Here is a 13,811-nt window from a genome sequence, read left to right as displayed (position 1 = left end):
TTTGTTTCCATGGATTCTTCGGGGGAGGGGGAAAGGGGGGCCTTGTCCGTTCCTTGTTTGGTATTCCCCACCCAGGCCCCTTCTGATCCATTCTTACGGTGCCAGCTAGGAACGCCTGGGCAAGTGATGTCACTGCTTGGCATTCCAGTTTCCTCCTTGTAAAATGGCACCAGAGGGGAAGCTACCACACAGAGGAGCCACTTGGCACGTAGTAAGCCATTACTGAGTAGGGGCCATCTGTGGATTCCATGCTTACGGCCATCGGCACCAGCAGAGTCCTATAAGGCAGGTGTTTTGCCTTCCTTTGACAGGTGAGGAAACAGAAGCTTAAGGAAAGGATGGTTAATTTCCCTGAGGACACATAGCTGTTGCAGACCTGAGCCAGTAATTAAAGTTGGGACGCTAACTTGTGCACTTTCTATGCTGTAAGCCCATGTGGTTTTCTTCTTGGGTAGGAATTTCATGGGCCCCGTCCCAAAGGATTCCCTTCTGGGAATAGGACTGTTTTTTCTGGTGAGGCTCAGGCTGACTCATGGTCAAATGGGGCCAATAAAGTATTTCCTGGGAATAAACTCTCTTTATGTTAACGCAGTTGGCCAACTTATTGGGAACCCCCGCTCACCTCTGAGCCCTCGGTTGGTTAGGGAATTGGGGATAAAGTGCTTCTGAAATTTACCCGAATTCTGTATTAGCTGAGTTAACATGGAGGTCTCTCTCACCAGCTCACAAGGATCACACCTCAAGTGCCTAGAAGGAATGGGGAGGGGGTGCCTGGGTAGCTCAGTCGGTTCAGTGTCTGACTCCATCTCATGTCTTGATCTCAGGGTTGTCTGTTCAAGCCCTGCGTTGGAGTCCCCACTGGGCATGAAGCCTACTTAAAAAAAAAAAAAAAAAAAGGGTGGGAGGAGGAGATCTTAGATGAACGCTAAATTGCTAGACTGGCAGCCAGACATGGGGACATGAGTGCCACCTTCAGTTTGACAGACACATGAGGAAGCTAGAAAATGAGAAGTCAAATTTCAAACTTTTGCGGGTGCCTAGCCCTTGCCCGGACCCTGCAGATACGCTGCTCGCAAAGAGCACTGTGTTGGTAGTCAAATAAAGCACACTCCAGAATGAAATGAGATGGCGTGTGATTGGGAGGAAGGAGTCCAAGGAGGCTCCCTAACCTCAGTGTCTGATTCTTCTTGCCAACCACTGCACGTTACAAACAGGACTGGGGCTTGACTCCACCGGCCAAGCTCCCGGGCCTGGGACAGCTGAGGTATGTCTGGAAGAAAGGGGGCTTTGCCAAGGCAAGCATCGCCCCTGCCAGGCAGCCCAGCGGATGAACTTCTTGCAGTCCCTCTATCCGAATCCTCGACCATCCAAGGCCCATTCATTTAATAAATGCAAACTCAGGAGCCCCTAAGTGCCAGGCACGGTGCCAGGCATCGAGGATACAGAGGCAAATGTGCATAAACCAAGTATGCTTTCCATCACGTGTTCTAGAAAATGTTCATTGATGTTTTCCTGATCCTGAGAGTAATGCGTGTCGGTTGCAAAAAAAAAAATTAATTTAAATTGAATCACTTAATCCCCAGGGAGAAGCCCCCATAGCATTTTATGGTACTGGATATTCTTGTTAGCCAAGGAAAAGTGGGACTGGGAAAAAGGCCAGTTATGTGAATCTTCTTAGAATAAGATCCAAAATTTCAGAGTAAAAAACTTTTTTCAGACTTGATTGGGTGTTTACTTGAAAAGTAAACTAGGGGTGCCTGGGTGGCTCAGTCGGTTAAGCGTCTGACTTCCACTCAGGTCACGATCTCACGGTTTGCGAGTTCAAGACCCGTGTGGGGCTCTGTGCTGACAGCTTGGAGCCTGGAACCTGCTTTGGATTCTGTCCGTCTGTCTGTCTGTCTGTCTGTCTCTCTCTCTCTCTCTCTCTGCCTTCCCCCACTGGTGCTCTGTCTCTCTCTCAAAAATAAATAAAACATTTTAAAATATTTTGTTAAAAGAAGAAGAAAACTAAAAATTATGGAAATAAGTTTATATTATCCTACATTTAACAGCCCTTGTCACACTGGAATTATAATGTCAAGGATATCTTAGACCCAGGGCAAAAGCTTATTTGCTTTATTAGCATCTTTAAAATAACATGTTAATTTTGGAGACGAAGAAATTGAGTGCTAGATAGGCAGGTTTTGGGTGTGAATATTCCTATTATATCATAAGGTAATACTCTTTGTTTCAGATTTTGCCTTTTTTTTTTTTTTTTTAGGACAATCACAAAAGGGTCATTTTACAAGGGTGTATTTTTTCCAAGCCCTTCTCTTGATCTTTTTTATTTAAATCCGTATCTTTGGAAGCATCTTAAAGTGTTGTCATCCAGGGATAATTATCAGTTAACCAACCTAAACTCAGCCAGATCGAGATTTATCAGTGGCTTTTGGTGGTTTAAGCAGTTTTCCAACATCACTTTCATTGATTTCATGAAAGCCTGCTTTTTTTTTGCAGCAAGGGCTTCGTTTCCCTCCGCAGTAAATTTGTACCATATTTGAATTGGGTCATCAGATGTCTACACTGTCTGGCAATCAGGGACAAAGGGAGACAGTTTGTTCACTGGTCCGTGTTCCCAGTCAGCTGAGAGCTGGTCATCATAAGTCTTGCGACAGTGACAAAGTTGTGTTTTCTAACCTAAAGTCAGGGTAAGCAACGATTGGGACATGGGGAAAAGCGGAGCTAAGGAGACACCTGGTCCACCTACCTCCTGGCGGTACGGTACCAAGAGCCGGGCAGAAGTGATGAGCAACCCCCAGTAGATCACTATTTTGAAACTTCACTGGGTCTCTCTGTGTCTACAAGGTGCCTGCCCCTGCCAAGGGGGCGAACGGCTCCATAATCAGCCTGTTTTTCAGTTCTGCGCTGGGCATAACGTGAAGCCAGAACAAAGGACGCGATGCTGCTTTGGGGTAAATTGTTCCCCTGGCTGGGCGGGGCTACACAGATTTTATTCACTGCAGATAAGAGAGCTTTCTCTTGGTGAGTGTGGATTTAAACGTGACCAATTAGCATTGTAGGTTACCCTTGCATTCCCTTTCCTCACCTGAGACCAAATGCCCCGTACTTTCCAGTGACTCCCAGTGCCGGGAGCCTCAGCTCTACAGAGTATTGTGTGAGGTCAGGTTCACCAGAAGCAGAACCCGAGCTGGGTGTTTCCGTGCAAGCGATTTATTAGGGAAATGCTCTGGAAAGAAGCGGAATGAATGGAGCAGAGGGAGGAACCAAACGGATGTGCTGTCAGCTGGAGGCTGCTTCAACCTAATCCCACTGGAACCCGAGTTGCACAGCAGGGCTGGTCTCACCTGGAGGCAGAGGGATGGCCTTTTGCACCCATGCCAATCACAGGCTGCAGAATCCTTGCGGGGAAGGGCGTTGTAAGCCCCCGGGCGAAGCGGCTCCCATTCCGCCGGGAGCTGATTGAACCCATGTAGTAAAGGGGTCCTCGGGCAAGCACCCACACCATCCATACAAGGAGTCACGGTGTTTGCGTACTTCACAACTGTCGTAGGAGAGCGGGGTATGGAAATAAATGACCCCAGCAGGGCTGTATTGATGCTGACAGGCAGCAGAAGGGTGATGCATGATATCCCTTCCTGTAGCACCACCAGGAGCTCATGAGTCATGAATCGTACACTGAGCGCTCTGAATCCCCGAGAGGTCTGTGGTGTTTGCTGTTTCTGCTTAGCCCCACCAAGATCCAACCAGAATTTTATAATCTCTAGTAGACTGAGTAGAGTGACAGAAAGAGTTAGACTAATGCGAGAAATGCTGGCTTCAATGTTATTTTCTAGCATTTTGGAATTAACAAAAAGAAATAAATTCAGCAGCTCTTGAATAATCAATCAAAAGCAATCTTAGGCCAAGGCCAAGAAAACCAAGGGCTTCTCAAGTACCAGAGCAAGTTTTTGAAGCCACGGTCATTCCTGCACACTCACACAAAAACCAAAAAGGTCTTTGGGGCAATAAGTCTTTATTTCAAGAACAGATAGACCTTTGACTTGAATTGAAAACCTCTCTCCTGGAGGCGTCTGGGTGGCTCAGTTGGTTAAGCATCCAGCTCTTGATCTCGGCTCAGGTCATGATCTCATGGTTCGTGGGACTGAACACCACGTCAGGCTCTGTGCTGATATTGCAGAGCCTAGTTGGGATTCTCTTTCTCTCTGCCCCTGCTACACATACTCGTATGCTCTCCTGGACACGTGTGTGTGCTCTCTCTTACTTTCTCTCAGCAGCTCGCCACGACCCCTCTCCTGGCTTTCTCGGGCCACCGTGTGTAGGGTCCAGCGCTGGTGGGCTACACAAGGAAACTTCTCAACTTCTCAAGTTGAAGGAAGGGAGGGAGGGAGAAAGAAGGGGAAGGGAGGAAGGAAGGAAGGAAGGAAGGAAGGAAGGAAGGAAGGAAGGAAGGAAGGAAGGAAGACCTCTTTCCTTCTTTGAAAGGGATTTCTAGTGGGGTATTGAACTTCACAAAGGGAGTTTGGAACTAGGTTGAATAATCGTTTAATTTATATACATGCTGGGATGCTCTTGAGAGTAATTATACCCATGACAGGTATGAACGGGAACTGTGCCAGGGAAACTGAGAGTCAGCGTCACCTAGGCTTGGGCTCGCTGCCTCTGATGCCCACAGGCTGATTAGCTAGGATTTCAAGGAGCTTCTCCTTGGGCCAATGTGGACTCTGCTTCTGCAGGGAGGAATATGAGGAAGGGGATGGTGACAAAGCCACCACAGTGAATCATTAGGACCAATCTTTGGGATATGCAGGTCTCGAGACAGCATTTGAGAAGCTATTCTCTGGTTTCCTTATCGAAATTGCCAACACATACCCCCAGGCTCCAAGAGCAGCCCCTCACTCTGACGTGTAAATGTCGGTTTCTCTGCTGGGAGGTCTCTTCTTTCTAAGCTATGAGCTCTTCAAGGACAGGACTGACATCTTTCAGACCTGTGCCCTTCACACTGATCATGGTAGGTGATATGCTGACTCAGCTAACCCAACAGATGCTCAGGGTCTCTTCTGAATCCTGTGGCATTTCCATACTCTGGGTGTGAACTTAGCACCCGTGAGTATTTGGTGCCAAGATGCACGAAGTAAGCCTTGGAAGCAGGACTGAGAAAGAGTGTTCCTGATAGTGGGGACAACTTAAAGAGAGGTGTAGAATAGTAAAGGGTGTTCGTAGAATAGTAATGTGTATGCTTATTCCCTCTAGAAAATCAGAGCTGTGGAATGGAGAAGGAGACAGGCTTTAGAGTGCACCAAGAAGGCACATGACCTCATTGAACTTTGGTGTCCTGGCCTCTAGACACACAGCAAGCGCTGGTTCTGTGCCTTTGCCTTCTCCAGAATCTGCAACATACCGTCTCCCCTTGGAAGTCTTGATTTGGCTTCAGTAACTTGGATCCTGTGGGTTCTGAAGAGCCTCCTGGCTTCCCTGTGTTGTAGACACAGGTGGAAAGACAGCAGCTCGCCACGACCCCTCTCCTGGCTTTCTCGGGCCACCGTGTGTAGGGTCCAGCGCTGGTGGGCTACACAAGGAAACTTCTCCTTGCCCTTGTACCTGGGCAGGCTTGCAGGGGCCCTGCTCAGCCCTCACACACCTCCTTGGTGTGTATTTTCCTTAGAGTCTGTCTTTCCAAAACTAGCAAGACCTTGAAAGGCAGGATTCGAGTGTGGGCTTAGGAGAAAGCGTCCAGAAAGTGTCCTGTTGTCTTTAAGCCAAACCTTTGGAGACATCCAGCTCACGCGCGGCTGGTTCAGTTTACCAGGAGAGCACTGGGGTTCAGAGCCGAAACATTAGTTAAGAATGTCCTGGGTACCTGCTTCCCTTCCCAGGGGGACCATAGGTAGGGTGGGCCACCAGAGGAGGGCTAGGGGACTGGGCCTGGTCCCAGGTTCCCCTCCCACCGGAGCCAGCAGTGACTGTTGTCTGGGAACTTCCCCAAAGAAGGACTGTGTTTGCTAAAGTCTCGATCTGCCTCTCGGAGGCCACTTACACATATCTGTCCACACAGCCAGCCCATCCGTTGGTGCTTTTTCTCTTTCAGGAGGAAATGGGCATTTCCTGTGAACTGCTAGAATCAGACTTCCTCAAATGCAGCGTGGGATTTCCTTTCATGAGGTCCAAGTCAAAGGTAAGGGGCAGATACAGGGCACTTCCTTCACAGAGGCCCCCAGCCCTTCCCATCAGCCACCTGCCCGGTCAGCTGCACCCCCACCCTCAGTCTTCCTCCACAACCCTGCCCTGGGCAGTGGCGCCCCAGGGGCCCTGGACACATGTTCCCCTTTGATCCACGTGACGTACCCTGAATGTGAGAGATGTACCATGGCCTTGGGACTTGGGCAAGCCCCGTCTGGTTGGCCTTCTTGAAAATCTTTCTCTGGGACATTCCATGCCACTGTAAGAGAGACAACATAGGAGAAACGTGGTCTGGGCTAGTGACCTACCGTTCTGTCACTCCCCTGGGTACTCAAAATTTTCTGAAGAGACCTCATAAAATTCTTAAAACATAAATACTGGTATTGCATTTTGTTTTTTTTAAGTGAAAGAAATTAGAGTCACTTTGGCATTTATAGGAACCCAAATTTTCTGAGCTTAAATAATGTGGTCATGGTCCAGTATATTCAAACATTCATGGAACATTCTGGTGTATGCCAGCCTTATAAGAATATGCAAAGATATGTAGAAGATGTGATTTTTGGAAGCAAAACTAGGATCTAAAAGATCAGGTCTGCCTTTTGAAATGAAAGCTATTTTTTTCCTGCTATGATTTGAAGGAAATTTCACATTCCTTTGCTGAACATCCCCCCCCACCCCAAAAAATGAAAATTTAATCCTCCCCTCCCCTCCCCCTTGTCATAGAATCAAATTGTTTTAATCTCCAAGGCATTTTGGTCCCAGTACCTGGTAGCTGTTTTGCAAACCATTTGTGAGAATATTCTAGTGAGAAAGAAGGTTTGCTTATTTCCTAGCAAATCACTCAGACCCTTCATTGACTATGTCTGCTCCAAACTACAGTGGCTCTTACATCTGTGATTTCTAACCCCTCTCCTGCTCTGTTGCTCATTCTGTCCACAATCATCCCAGGAGAAGGGATGATGTAGCTTCCCCTAGAAAACGAGTTACAGGGGCACCTGGGTGGCTCAGTCAGTTGGGCGTCCGACTTCAGCTCAGGTCATGATCTCACAGCTCATGAGTTCAAGCCCCGCGTTGGGCTCTGTGCTGACAGCTCAGAGCCTGGAGCCTGCTTCGGATTCTGTATGTCCCTCTCTCTCTCTCCCCTCCTCTGCTCATGCTCTGTCTCTCTCTGTCTCGAAAATAAATAAACATTAAAAAAGAAAGAAAGAAAGAAAGAAGGAAGGAAGGAAGGAAGGAAGGAAGGAAGGAAGGAAGGAAGAAGAAAGAAAGAAAGAAAGAAAGAAAGAAAGAAAGAAAGAAAGAAAGAAAGAAAGAAAGAAAACAAGAAAACGAGTTACAAATAGCTGGCCGGACCCTGGCCACATCCCCTTAGACTCCAGGCAGGGTGAGGAGAAGGAGGAACACCCTGAACCCTGGACATGATTGCCCTGTGGAAACATACATGGCACCTCCACACACAAATTTAATTGAAATCTTTTCAGCAACAGAAAATAGGCTTAATTGAAAAAACAGTAGCAGTTGCCATTTCATTGTAAAATCCAGCCTGTATCCCAAATCAAGCCTAAGGTGTGTCTGGCTAATTTTAGTTTAAGGATTACGTTAAGAGGAAAATTTTATCACTTCCATGTACGGATCCAGGATCGCTTACCATAAAGAGAGGGCATGTAGTCATAAAAATGAATATAGTGAAAACAAAGCCACGTTGAATTCGGAAGCATTCGATTTTGTCAAAATTCATTAACCCTCAAAATAGTCATGGGAACCAACAGAAGTGTGAACGTTGGAAAGTTGGATTTTTTCCCAGCTTGGTAATGCCGCTACCTGCCTCCCACATACAGAGGCTGAAACCATAGCGACCCTAACCCTGGAGACAGGAGGTCTAGGGGTGAGTCCCTGGAGAAGGCCCAAGAAGTGACACAGTGGGGACAGGAACTGCCTCTCTCCGTGCCCACCTTGCCCTCCCCTGTGCCTGAGACCCTGCGGCTCATCAGGCTGCAGACCACCTGCAGAGCCTCGTGAGAGCGCCGTCAGCTTGCTTTGTAGGCCACGCGTTTCCGTCGGTCATGACCAGCCCGCCCAGTCTCCGGCCTTCCGTTCTCCCAGGCCCCCGTCTCTGGTTTCGGCTTCTGACCTCACCTGGGTCTTTAGTGTGTTTAAGTCCGATCTCCTGCCAGTTCTGACCCTGTGCTGGGACAAGACCCTTGACTTTCCCTTCCTTTGTGTCCTCCAGCTCTGCTTCCCATCCCGTCTCCATGCCCCACCCTCTCTGGAAACTGACAACCCCTGCTGTAGCAGAAATTTCCATCCAGAGAGGGATGTCCAGTATACATTGTATTTGATGGTCCAACGTCCGTTACTTTCAGGTAGCATTCAGGGCAGTTGAGTCCAGTGTTGCAAAGTTAGACCAGTGCCTAGCATTAGTCATAAAGGAACCCAAATATTTACATATTAAATAATCAGAGACTCTCAGAGCTTGGTGGAATTTAAGAATCATTTTGTCCAGGGGCACCTGGGTGGCTCAGTTGGTTAAACATCCGACTTTGGCTCGGGTCATGATCTCGCGGTCCATGAGTTCGAGCCCCGCCTTGGGCTCTGTGCTGACAGCTCGGAGCCTGGAGCCTGCTTCAGATTCTGTGTCTCCCGCCGCCGCCCTGCCCCTCCCCTGCTTGCACTCTGTCTTTCCCTCCCTCCCTCCCTCTCAAAAATAAACATTAAAAAAAATCGCTTTGTCCAACCTCTTCTTTTTGTTGAAATGCAAAGAGGTTTAATGTCTTGGCTAAGATCACATAGTTTGTGGCAGAGCCTGGTTTTATAACCCTTACCCAGAGGCCCCTCCCACATTCCCACAAATGCCTAGTATGTACCTGGTGAAAACCATTTGTTCAGGGCCGTCTGCCTCCAGTCACAGGATGCTCACCCCTGGGAGTACCTGAGACGATTGTAGGTCCCGAGATTATTTTAGGCAGAACAGGGACACTGCACTCAAGGACATTGACTCTCAGTGAGACAGGCATTACCTGTTCAACACCCTTTCTCCCTAATCGTATGCAGGAGAAGGTCTCTGATAGTGCTGGCATGTGTTTCACACCTCCCTGTCACTTGCTAATCTCCCTCTCACCAAAATAGAGGGGACCTTCCGGCTCAGGGCCTTCAGCAGGCAACAGAATGCTTTGTTTTCATTTATTTTTATGACAGTCTTCTCTTAATGGTAAGGGACCCTGGTTCCCATCTGTGATCGGGAATAGAAATTTTCCTGTCTTTAGGGACCCCTAGGTGGCTCAGTCGGTTAAGCATCCGACTCTTGATTTCAGCTCAGGTCATGAGATCAACCCCTGCATTGGGCTCCTTGCTAACAACACGGAGCCTGCTTGGGTCTCTCTCTCTGTCTCTCTCTGTCCCCCCCTACTCTCTCTCTCTCTCAAAATAAATAAAAAAAAGTCTTTAAACAAAAAGAGTAAGGCAGGGAAAGTACAAAGTAAATGACACAGGTGATACGACATGCAGATGTTGCAGACTTTAGGAAGATGGTGTGTGAGTGATATTTATTTTAAAATTTTATTTTTTTCAACGTTTTTTTATTTTATTTTTGGGACAGAGAGAGACAGAGCATGAACGGGGGAGGGGCAGAGAGAGAGGGAGACACAGAATCGGAAACAGGCTCCGAGCCATCAGCCCAGAGCCTGACGCGGGGCTCGAACTCACGGACCGCGAGATCGTGACCTGGCCGAAGTCGGACGCTTAACCGACTGTGCCACCCAGGCGCCCCGTGTGAGTGATATTTAGAAAGGTGCCTGGTTTAAAGGACAAGCCTATCACTTCCTAGGGAACCCCAGCTGCTGTAAAGGACAGCGTGCCTCTCACCAGAGCACCCTCCGGGCTTGGCTTTACTGCTAAAGCTGTATCTCTGGCCTGGCAATCAGAAAGATACACGTGAAAAATAAAGCTTGTCATGCAAGTGGGCTTCCAGAGGTCATACACTGCAGAAGACTGTAGCGGTTAAGTTCAGAATGCCTGCTAACGCCAGGTGTCACTTTCTTTTCCCCCTAGTATGAATTCAGCGTGATCTTTGACACCAGCCACGTGTCTGGGGAAGAGGAAGTTCTTAGCTTCATCGTTACCGCTCAGAGGTAAGGGGGATTTCATTTTTTTTTTTTCAAAGATAACAGAGTTATGCACATGGGAGAGGACATGGCCAGGTCATGCTTTGATGAGGCTCAGGACGCTGAGGAGGAAGAAACAGTTCAGCAATGAAGCCCCAGGCCGCGGGGTGGAACCACATCTCTCAGGGGTGGCGCTTGTCTGGCTCTGCTTATGCAGCTACCGGGCCAGACGGAGCTCGGAGTGTCTAGGGATCATCCAGTTGGAGCTGATGATTTTTACAGCCAAGGAGAGACAGACCGGGAGAGGTGAGGATTCTGAGCCAAGCTCACGTGGCGGATTCGTTCACAAACTTCCCCCGTGGATTGTCGGACAGAGTCAGCTGTTTCTCACGAGCACACCGTTGCATTCCCTGATGTGGGGAGAGGGCCCTGCAGTCGGAGGGCCTGGCCGAGCCCGTGGTCAGAGGCCCCGAGACCTACTCCACAAGAGAGAGCTTGTCCTGGAAAACCTGTGGGCCGATAGTGAGGGCGAGGGGACGATGCAGGGCGGCTCCTGCCCTCCGCACGGTGCTCCCGCCCCTCTCTCTGCAATGTATCCTCGAGCCCCAAGGGCCTTGGGGGTTGTCAGCTGCCTCCACAAGCCAGGACCCACGCGCACCTTGAAGCGCCATCGGGGTAGCAGTCGGCTGACAGCTGGGATGGACGGAGAGGTATTTAGGTGGGTGAATAGGGAAAAAAAAAAAGCTTCGATTGAGCCGTAGGGTAGACACCCAAGCCTATACCTTTGTGATTTGAATTTTCTTTCTCTGGAAATGATTTTTTAAACTCACCGGAAATGTTGCCAAGTGTAATTCAAGGAACTCCCACATAGCCTTTGCCCAGCATCACCCGGCGGCCACACTTTGCTCCATTTGCTTTCTCATTCTGTGTGTGTGTGTGTGTGTGTGTGTGTGTGTGTTTCTTAATCATCTGGAAGTAAGTTGCAGAAGTCATGCCTCCCTCCCGTAAGTACCTCAGGGTGCACGTCCTTAAAGGAAGCCATTCTCTTAAATAACCACAGAGTTAGCAAATTCAGGAAATTTGACTGCTGATACAATGCTGTTATCTACAGTCTGTGTTCCAGTTGTCCCAGTCGTCCCAGTGACTCTTCAGTCACTTTTCACTGGTCCGCAGTCCGGTCAAGGAGCACGCATTGCGTTCAGTTATCATGTCTTATCTATAGCTGCCTTAACCTCCAAACAAACTTTCATGCCACGAGTCCTAAGTCCATCCTGGAGGTGGTCTGGAGATCTGAACCAAACGCCCTGAAGGCCAAGGTCAGGCAAGGACCACTGAAAAAGGTGAGAAAACAAAACGAAGAACCTGCATGATTAATAGAGGCCAGGAAGTCGGAAGGCCAGACACCGAGTGAGCGGTCAAGGACCGAAAGTCAACCAGGGAAAGATGCTCTGTGGAGTCACAAGGTTATTGGCACAGGGTTCCGACCTGAAAATCTGCAGGATCTGGGGTGCAGAGGGAGGCAGCAAGCTCAGCTTCATGAAACTAACCCAAGCCTTCCTATGAGGAGAATGCCCTCGGGAGCTGAGAATGACAATTCTAGAGAATGACATGTCCTGGACTCTTCAAATGAGCCCCGTTGGGGCCAGCTCAGGGGCGACGTGCCGCACGGGATAACAGGCACCGGCTCAGCCACGTCTCCGGCCCCCAGATACAGCAAGAGTCATGCTTGGGACCATCTGCCCACCCCCCGTGCACGATCGCCAAGTGGCTGTCATGGGCAAAGGACCGAGCTGGGGCTGAGAGGGATCCTGGATGAGTGAGGGGGAGTCTTGCATCCCAAACCGTCTCAAGAAGGCTCCGGTCTAGAGTTGGAGGCAGACACACAGCTTCCTACTGGGGAGGAGAGAGGAACTAGCGAGGGCAGGCACGCTTCACCCCTTCAGTCTGCAAATGTCCGAGCACTTCCCACAAGCCAGTGTGCTGCGTAAGACACTGGCACAGCCCCTCCTGTTGGGGAACCAGTGGGCTGGTAGCAGGGGGACAGATAATGAGCAAATGACTGCGTAACGTCAGCGAGAGACCAGGAGACAGCGGGATTCATCCAGCAAGCGGGACGCATTCGCCGGCAGTCCTAAAGCATCTTCTTTTTGTCCTGTACTCTCTTTAAGCCCACTCGGGGGGGGGGGGGGGGTTGGTTCTTTGGCTGTCCTAGGAGGGGGTCCAGGACAGTCCTGTGCATTCTGAGGTCTCAGTCACTTCAAGCCTCACAGCAGATTCACAAACCTGTGATTAAGGTGTCCCTTGAAATAATCAAAATTTGATTTAAAGTGAAGGCTCTCGCCCCTTAGGGTGGGCAAGCGGCAGAAGGGAAACCTACCTGCCTCTCTCTCTCTCTGTCTCTCTCTCTGTCTCTCTCTCTCTCTCTCTTTCTCTCTCTGTCTCTGTCTCTGTCTCTCTCGGGAATGGTCTTGCTTTCCTCCAGGGATGCTGCTCCTGCCCCCTCTTTCCCTGGGAGAGTTCCTGAGCCCCCCAGGCTCGCAGCAGGGCTTCTGGGAGGTGTGTGTGAAGCAGGAAAAGTGTCCGTCCCTTAACAGGTGCTGGTGTCTGCACTCCCCCGGCCGCAGGGGTGTTTGCAAGCTAACTCTTGCCTTTGCACAGCCAGCCCCCTGCTCCGGGTTCTCAGCTGCTCTCCCTCCTCATATCCTCCAACCTCAGCCTGTCCACAGCTAGAGACCCGTTCAGCTGAGGCTACCCTCAGGGACGGGACCAAAGGGGACCCCACACGGGCTCTCACACAGAGTCCTTACTCAGTAGCCTCAGCCCTGCTGGTCTCTGGATTCTTCAGGCCCCTCTCTCTTCACTGGGCCAGGAGAGGGAAAGCCAGACGCCTTCCCCTACATTCTCTGGGGATGCACCCCATCCCCCGCCCCACAGCACCCTGTGCTGATCAAGGTGCCCTGAAGCCTGAAAGGGCAGACACCCTGCCCTCACGAGCACTTCCCTCTAAAAGCTGTTTCTCCAGAAATCCTCCTTTCTCCGCTAGTCCGTCCTTGACGTTTCAGCTTGGATTTTTTGCCCCCGACCGTAGGAAATCCTGGTCTGGTGCTTTCCTCTGAATCTTGGCATCTTTTATACCCCAGCCAAACCATGCATCGGAGCGAACACACTATCACCCACCCCCCACCCCCCCAGGGATTGTTGAATTTTCACAGACGCACCAATTCCCCAGAGTCTCGGACTGAGATCCTTCCCAAGCCCTTAGTCTTTCCATTCTCTGCAGTCCATGCCGGGCCCCTCACTAATGGCTTTGCCCTCAGGTATCCCATCTCCATCTCTAGCCGCTGGTTTGGGAAGCTCAGGTCGGTCCCCAACAAGCACAGACCAGCAGGCACATCCGGTGAGATGCAGACACAAAGAAGCCCTGATTGTATCTCCCACTGCCCTTCGCTTTTGTTTTCCTTTGAGGCCTTCCTCAGTCTCCGTGTTATTTAAAGCTCACAACATTCGGATTCACTTTCCCTTGGGAACGACTGG

General features: G+C 49.8%; 1 protein-coding gene across 4 annotated transcripts in view; it reads left to right on the top strand.

Moving 5' to 3' along the window:
* ITGA9 (integrin subunit alpha 9) overlaps positions 1-13,811 on the top strand; it is a 355,609-nt gene that overhangs the window by 252,650 nt on the left and 89,148 nt on the right. For all 4 annotated transcript variants that reach the window (XM_053221698.1, XM_053221699.1, XM_053221700.1 and 1 more), the window contains exons 19-20: positions 6,086-6,172; positions 10,225-10,304. In XM_053221698.1, the coding sequence (XP_053077673.1) occupies positions 6,086-6,172; positions 10,225-10,304 (167 nt within the window). The remainder of the gene's footprint in view (positions 1-6,085; positions 6,173-10,224; positions 10,305-13,811) is intronic.

This window comes from Acinonyx jubatus, chromosome C2, assembly GCF_027475565.1.
Source record: "Acinonyx jubatus isolate Ajub_Pintada_27869175 chromosome C2, VMU_Ajub_asm_v1.0, whole genome shotgun sequence".
In the NCBI taxonomy this organism is placed as follows: domain Eukaryota; kingdom Metazoa; phylum Chordata; class Mammalia; order Carnivora; family Felidae; genus Acinonyx; species Acinonyx jubatus.
This window is presented reverse-complemented; position numbering and strand designations above follow the sequence as displayed.